We start from the raw sequence: 7,486 nt of genomic DNA, 5'->3' as shown, positions 1-7,486 counted from the left end.
CAGGCTTTAATGCTGCTCAGACCACAGGGGCCGGCGCCGATCACTGCCACCTTCTGGACCATGACGGAAGAAGCGATGCTCGCAGCAGAGGGAGTCCTGACCTGCAGACTAAACTGCAGGAGAAGCAAGACAGGAAGAGAAAAAAAAGTCAGGGAACATGGACTGATTTCTAATCAGAATTATAGTTTGTGTACCTTTAATTTGTCTGTGCAGAAGGTTCAGTTGCTGTAATGACTTGGCTGGTCCTGTTTTGTCATTAAAGACCACAAAGCAGTGTCGGAAGGAAGATTTGGATCAAATACATAAATTAGAAAATATTGAGACGTGTGAAAATGTCATCTCGTGCACCTGCCAATTTATGACTTTCTCACATTCAGCTTTTGAGTTCGACAACAACAAGAGATTAATCCTCCCTCCCTTTAATTAATGAAGTCATGAAAAAAAAAGTATCTGTATTTGTTTCCATCCACATTACGAAAGCTGAAAAGAAAATAAGCAACACATCAAAAGACGGGAAAGAACAACCACTTGTTTCCTTTCGACCACAAGAGGGAGAAAGTGACCAGCAGTGAAAACACAACTACATTTATAGAAATCCTGCCTCTGGTTTTTAAACGGCACACTGAGTTTACAGACAGTCATTAAATTGTCACACCACACTTTTGATCTTGCAAAACTTAGAAAGTGATTTGGTAGCATGGAAACGGTTAGGAGCCCCAGGCGAACAACCACACCGGCGCCTCCCATCAATCACCCCCCACAAGTTAATTAACACCTTAGGTGCTACCATAGCACTCACATCCTGGGTGGCGGTAGAGGACAAAGGTCGCGGGGCGCTGTCCCATGCCCTCTAATGAGATAACGCCCTGGGTGGTTGCCTTTATCAGAAACCGCCACTGCACGGAACGTTTTAGTTCTGCCTTTTCTAATCACATTTTGGATTAGAAAATGACACCATATAAATAAAACCAAGTGTTTAATATCCAACAGGTGATTCTCAGCCTCTTAAAAATAAAGAATCAAACAAAAAAAGCAAAAAAAAAAAATAAAATCATTGGAGGAAATATTCTCCCTGAAAGGTTAATAAACCCACAAACCGTTGAGCTTAAAGTGGCTTTCAGTTCCAACCAGGGTCCTCCTCTTAGTAAACGTGGCTTCAATGAACTGTGTCAATTTTCTCCTTACATAATAAAATCACCGTCCTACTGAAGCAACACACAGTCTTTGTCAAAAATGATACATATTTCTAGAGGAATGTTGTGAACTAATTTCAAACTCCTGCATAAAACCATTGTCATAAAAACACTGAAAGTCCTGGCATTACAAACTAAAAATCACAGCGAAAAGTACTGACTGACCTCCCACATCCCCAAAAACAGATGTAACAGTTTAAGATAATAGTTAGATTGATTATATTTTAAAGAAACTCTTGATAAAGCTGCACTTTGAAGAGTAATTTTGTACAGCAATCATCTTAATCCCTTTAATCTTGGACTCAGAATATCCCTACTCTTAGTATGACTTCAGTTTTCAATAAAAAAAATAAAAATAAAAAAATAAATAAATAAAAATAAATAAATAAATATATATATATATATATATATATATATATATATATACAAAATATTTCTGTCTCTTTAAGATATTGGTGTGCAACACTATATATATATATATACACACACACACACACACACACACACACACACACACACACAAGCTAAATGTTTAACGGAGGTGACGAACCTCAACTTTTCTCTCCTGGGAGAAAGTGGTTTAGAGAAGTTGCAAGTCCTCCTATTTAATCACTTGGTCGTGTTTCGGCTTGCAGAAATGCAGACAGGGCTGCCTGAAGATCAGATTTAATGTCATCAAGCACAAAAACAGATCAATCAACCGTGTTTTGTCAGAGGGAGGGTAGAGATCTGCAGCTTTCATAATCCATAGATCGTTTCCTGATTGGATCTGCACGTCTTACAGATAATTAAATTACAGCTTCAAAATAATAACAATTGCCATTTAAAATTCTGCCTTATGGTTAGCTGGAAAACTCTATAAAATTGCCGGCATATTAAATTCTGGTTATGACAGGAAGGATTACTGGGAAAGGGTGTGGAAAGGGAGACAGGCAGCTCTAACCCCAAGCTGAGTACAATCAGGAGCATTTAGCAGGTGCTTTTTGCAGCAGTGTTTCTCAAACCTGCCCTGAGTGTTTTAGGTGATATTAGACATCTGACTGAGACGACTGCAGTTCAGCAGACACTTGTTAATCAGCCACGCATTGAACTCGTATGTGCTTAAAGCAGGGTAACGTCTACAACAAGGACCAGGGTTAAGAACCGCCGCTTCAGAGATGCTCGTACTCTGAAATGGATGTCAAATGGTTCGTTCACGATAACCTGGCCTGAGCTTTGTGACGTAAACATTCAGAGATTCCCGCCCCCATACTTACCTTGTGTCCATTCGTCTTCCACAGTTTGAGTTTCCGTCCATTCGAGGGATCCACTCTTCTGTCAGAGTCAGGCGGCAGCTGAACCCACAAGAGTGTTGGTATTTACACTCGTCCCCAGAAACCTCAGCCTTATGGGGCCGGGGTGTCAAACTCATTTCCGTTTTGGGCCATATTCAAAAACCTGAGTGCTCTTAAAGGGCCGCTTACGCCCGAATGTATTGATAAAACCCAATAAATAGTTAAAATATCAAGAAATAGCTGTTCTTCCCGGATTTTGTGATTATTTTAGTTTTGTTTTCAGTCAAAATTGCAGATTTTGTGGTGCCAATTTAGAAATGTTTGTAAGGAATTATATTTGTGCAAATGTATGACATTAAATCTGACTTCTTACTACTTTCCTTATCAATTACAGACTATAACGTGACATCATTGGAGGCTGCAGTCACTTAAACTAAATGTTTTCAACCAATTTTGAGAAGATTTGCAGTAAAATCTGAAAAAAAAAAGTGGCGATATCTTGATTTTGTGTGAATTTTGCAGATTTGTTAAACACTGGAAGAAGTTATCGATGTAATTTGGAGTCTAAAGAGCCACATAAGATAAATATTACCAGGCCATTATCTGGACATTTAAACTGCATTTGCATCAACACTGCAACAACCTTGCTATCTGGGCTTTCCAGTTGTGATGTTGCACATTGTCAAAGAAATCATTTACGGTTATTCTCTGCTAGAAAATGATGTATGCTACGAAGAGGCAATATTGGTTAATTAATAACTTAAAGCAACAAATCTTCATACACAATGGAAATTTAAGACAAATAAGTATCACTTTACAAGGGTGTGATTTTTTTTTTTTTTTTTGTCAGTGATTATCTTGATTATCTTAGCTTGTCATTCGTATGTTCTCGGTAAAGAAACACAAAACAAGACAAACCCATGTCCAGATTATCTCTGACTCCATGTGACGTCTCTTTGGTGCAGCGACTCTACATCAGTTCTTCTAAGTGACGATTATTTCAAGTCTTTGACGTTAGTCAGGGAACCATAAATCACACAGAAAACTCTTACTCCTCCTCAGCGTCTGGGTGGCACGTTGGACTACTGGGACAATCTTATGTGACAAAAGCAAAGCCACGACCATGGTTCCTGCACACGCCGTTAACCAGGGAGAACAGAGGAAAGACCTCCGGACCTCTGGTTCTGGAACCGCTCTGCTCCTGAAAGGCTCAGCAACCCGCTCCCACTGCGTGAGGACGGCTCGTCTGGCTCCTGCCCACTGTCCAGGCCCAGTGAGGCGATACTGGTAAGGAGTGCAGGGACCGAAGAAGATCTTCGCCCAGAGGACTGGGTCTGTTGGGAGCAGTCTCCATAGATGTGGTTTAACACCAATCTGTGAGGAAAAGCTTATTAGTATTCGGTTGTCTGTGTCTTAGACGCCGGAAACAACAAAGTGTTAGGAGCTGCTCACCTCCTCGGCCATGAAATCCAAGTACTGGATGAAATCAACTTGGAGAACGGCTTGTTGTGGGTTAGGGAAGCTTAAAAAAACACAAGAAGGAATGCAAGTGAACTTATTTTGGCGTAAAAATCAACTTTGAGTGTGAGAATGACGGCTACCTGTGCATGTTTAGCCTCCTATCAGCTTCAATGACTTCAAGCATTTTCTGCGTCGATGGGAGACGAGTCAAACCTGAAACATTAAACAAGTCGTCTTCTTCATCCCCAAATTAGTTTACAGTGTTTTGCAGTGATATTCAGAACTCTTGAACTTTTTTTTAGATTTCTTCTAAAAACCACAAATTTAGATCAATAATATAATAGATGTTTTGAACTCTTTACAAATTAGCTCAACCTGAGAATGGAAAAACATTTGAGGACACAAAAGAAGTGCTACCAGAATTTTTCAATTGCATTCATTTCAGGGCTTTGACTAGACCATTCTAACATGACCGGAATTTGACTGAAGCCCTCTGTTGCAGCCTTGGCTGTATCTGAGGTCGCTGACGTGTTGAAAGGTGAACACTTTGCCCCAGTCTCAAGTCATTTGCACTTTCCGACAGGTTGACTGTGGAAGGAAGACGGAGGGAGAATCCACACATGCATGTGGAGGAAATGTATGACACACTTTCAGATTTTTATTTTTTTAAATTCTGAAAACCAATTTTACAATTAGGAATTGCCTTTTGTGGGTCTGTCACACATAATTATTTTAAAATACATTGAAGTTTGTGGGCTTAACGTGCCAGAAGGGCTACGAATACTTTAGTAAGTCACTGTGTGTGTACATATTGTGTCTTACCTGAAAACACTTTAACAGCCCAGCGGACCTGCATCTCCACAATCGGCATGATTGGTCCCCTTACTTGGAAAAGACCCATGACGGCCAGCGTGGGTTGTTGCAGAGATGGAGGAAACACTCTTCTGAATTATGAAAAAAAAAGTAAATAAATTAAGTAATCTTTCATGATACAAAGCACACGCTTTACCTCATGTTCTGTGACGTATCTCGTCTCTGTCCCTTAAACACTGAACTTTTCTCGTTAACTGTTCCGCGTTGACTTACTTGTACAGCATCAGCTCACGGTGTGGCCCTTCAGACAGAGCAGAGGGCAAGAAGGGGAAGGTTCCTTTGTATCCTGTGCAAAAGACCACGGCGTCAATGTTGTCTTCAACTGTCCCGTCTTCGAATGTAACTCCTGAGTCCTTGAAAGCTCGTATGTTGGGCTTCATGACAAGAGCGCCCTGGAGAATTCGACCAGGAAGATCATCATTGACCAGAGGCCTTTTGTCCAAAAGTCTGTGAAATAAATTGCAAAAGAGATGTTTATTGACAATTACTTGCAGGCTGCTGTGCAATAGCGCCTCCAAATTTTTATTTAGTCGTTTCTGTATTTTCTAAATCTTTGGGTTTTTCTTCTTTTTCCCCCAGATTTCATGTCTGGTGCTTGACCTTGTTTTATGTTGTCTATTGCTGTAAGGTTTTTACCTTTTCCTTGATTTGTTTTTTTGTTTTTCAGCTGAGCTTATACGCTATACTGTGAGGGACATTTGAGATGCCCTTTCACCTATTGACCGGATAATCTGGTGCAGCTCCCACATTACCCAACAGTCTGGTTCTGAATGATCGCTTGATTGACCTTGTCGATTGGAGCGTTAGTGCCAGAGTGGTCCTCAAAACCGAACTCAGGCAGTTCCAGCTGGTATAAAAGCTTTTGCTGCGTGCTTTGCTAATTTGTCTGCATTGAATTCAGCTCCTGTTGCTTTTGAGTAACAGTCAAAACTAGTCGATCGAGTCAAACTGATACCTGTGTCTGGGCTTCAGACCATAGAGTTCATGGTCATATTTCTGGTTCAGTGCTCTCTCTCCTGCCCAGTTGATTAACGTCTTGGGGAGCAGCTGCAGCAGCAGGATGTTGAACCTGGAGATCAATGCCATATCCACGGGCAGGCCGCCACGGGCCATTCTGCTAATCACCCAGAACCCGTCCCGAACGCTGAGAAACGTCTGAGGAGGGTGGAGAATGTTAGACGTCGTCGTCGTCGTCTCTCTTAGCTTCTCCAACAACGTGGCAGTTCTCCTGTGTCTGTCCTGCTCTCACCTTTTCTGCGGATCTGCTAATCTCTACTGCAACATCCCCTCCGGAGTTCCCAAAGCCAACGACCACTACCCTTTTACCCCTGAAGGAATCTGCGTCTTTATATTCCCAGCTGTGAAGAAGCCTGCCAAGGAATGTTTCGTGTCCTGGAGAGAAAACATAACAGCTCAATGGCAAAGGCTTTTATGACAGTGTGAATTTAATGAAGTAACCTTAATACCTTGAAAATCAGACAGGGGTAAGACCGGACGGGTGTAATGTCCTGAACACACCAGAACCGCATCAAACATGTGTCTTTCTTCCTCATTGTTTTTGTTCGTGGTCACTACATCCCACTGACCAGACACTGAGAAGTCTAACCTTTGTGTAATGCTCCTCACAGTGGTCTGAAGTGTGTGCAGAAACGCAAACATTAACGTAGAGATCTAGTGCCTTTTCAAAGGCAACAACGGAACAGGACGGACCTGCAAGCGAATGTGTTGGAGCAGGTGGAAACGCTCAGCGTAGAGCCTGAAGTACTGCAGCAGCAGGGAGTTGTGCATGTAGTTGGGATAGTCATCAGGCATGGGGAAATCACTGAAGCACATCATCTCTTTGGAGGTATTCACCACCAGAGAGCGGTAGATGCTGGATCGATCTGGTTCAGGAGACTCCTGCAGGCCCAGAAAGAAAAAGAAAGAAAAAAAGATGGGAGCTTTAAAGAAGACCATTACTGTACGTTACACACTTACAAACACAAAAGACTTCATTATTCTGAAGTGGAAGAAATTGAGTTCAATGTGTTTGTTTTTGTAAATAAGAGGTTTGCATTTCTATTTAACTCCCTTTAAAGTGAACCGTGAAACTCAGTGCAGCTGAATGCCTTCAGAATCAATTTAACCAAACATTCATGTGAAAGAAGGTCCTCTGGTAAGACAGGACAAAAATCAAATCAAAAACTAAAACTACACATCAACCTAAACCCAATTCTCTAAACTAACTAAAAGAAAATTAAAAATGAGGTAAAATAAATGCCTGACTTGAAAATTTATGTTTACCAAACAGCCTTAGGTTTTTCTTGGGTAGCAACTTGACTAACAAGTTCTAATAAAATTACTCCACCTGTCCCACCTTAAATTTCCACAGGCCACCAATGTCATCACTACTTTCAAAGCAGACCGGGTCCAAGCCCTCCTCCAGGCAGACTTTGACGCAGGCCAGACCCGAACTGCCTGCTCCGATTACCGCCACACGGCGAACCATCGCTGAGGGGAAGCAGGGTTGTCACAGAGGTTTCATCTTGCAAAACAACGTTTCTGTTTTCCCGCAACAAAACCATCCTCACACAATCGCTCTGTTTTGTTTCAATAAAGTTTTATTCAAAAGCAAAAAAAAAAAAAAAAAAAAAAAAAAAAAATTTTATTTCCCCCTATTTACGGGGAAAAAAATCAAAAACGTAT

General features: G+C 41.3%; 1 protein-coding gene across 3 annotated transcripts in view; it reads right to left on the bottom strand.

Moving 5' to 3' along the window:
- Positions 1–2,743: 2,743 nt before the first annotated feature.
- LOC106963728 (dimethylaniline monooxygenase [N-oxide-forming] 5-like) overlaps positions 2,744–7,486 on the bottom strand; it is an 8,241-nt gene continuing 3,498 nt past the window's right edge. Inside the window, exons 2-11 of one of the 3 annotated variants that reach the window (XM_015058799.1) lie at positions 7,158–7,291; positions 6,512–6,700; positions 6,268–6,433; positions 6,051–6,193; positions 5,757–5,956; positions 5,015–5,248; positions 4,751–4,872; positions 4,069–4,141; positions 3,920–3,989; positions 2,744–3,841 (exon numbers count right to left, since the gene is read on the bottom strand). In XM_015058799.1, coding sequence (XP_014914285.1) covers positions 3,482–3,841; positions 3,920–3,989; positions 4,069–4,141; positions 4,751–4,872; positions 5,015–5,248; positions 5,757–5,956; positions 6,051–6,193; positions 6,268–6,433; positions 6,512–6,700; positions 7,158–7,289 — 1,689 coding nt within the window. In that variant the 5' untranslated portion in view covers positions 7,290–7,291 and the 3' untranslated portion in view covers positions 2,744–3,481. Of the gene's footprint in view, positions 3,842–3,919; positions 3,990–4,068; positions 4,142–4,750; positions 4,873–5,014; positions 5,249–5,756; positions 5,957–6,050; positions 6,194–6,267; positions 6,434–6,511; positions 6,701–7,084; positions 7,366–7,486 lie in introns of those variants that run through there. The other 2 variants (XM_015058800.1, XM_015058801.1) reach the window with 2 other exon arrangements.

Source organism: Poecilia latipinna, unplaced genomic scaffold (genome assembly GCF_001443285.1).
Source record: "Poecilia latipinna isolate Pla-1442-1.1 unplaced genomic scaffold, P_latipinna-1.0 Scaffold1572, whole genome shotgun sequence".
In the NCBI taxonomy this organism is placed as follows: domain Eukaryota; kingdom Metazoa; phylum Chordata; class Actinopteri; order Cyprinodontiformes; family Poeciliidae; genus Poecilia; species Poecilia latipinna.
Note: the sequence above shows the minus strand (reverse complement) of the source record. Positions and strands in the feature narration are given on the sequence as shown.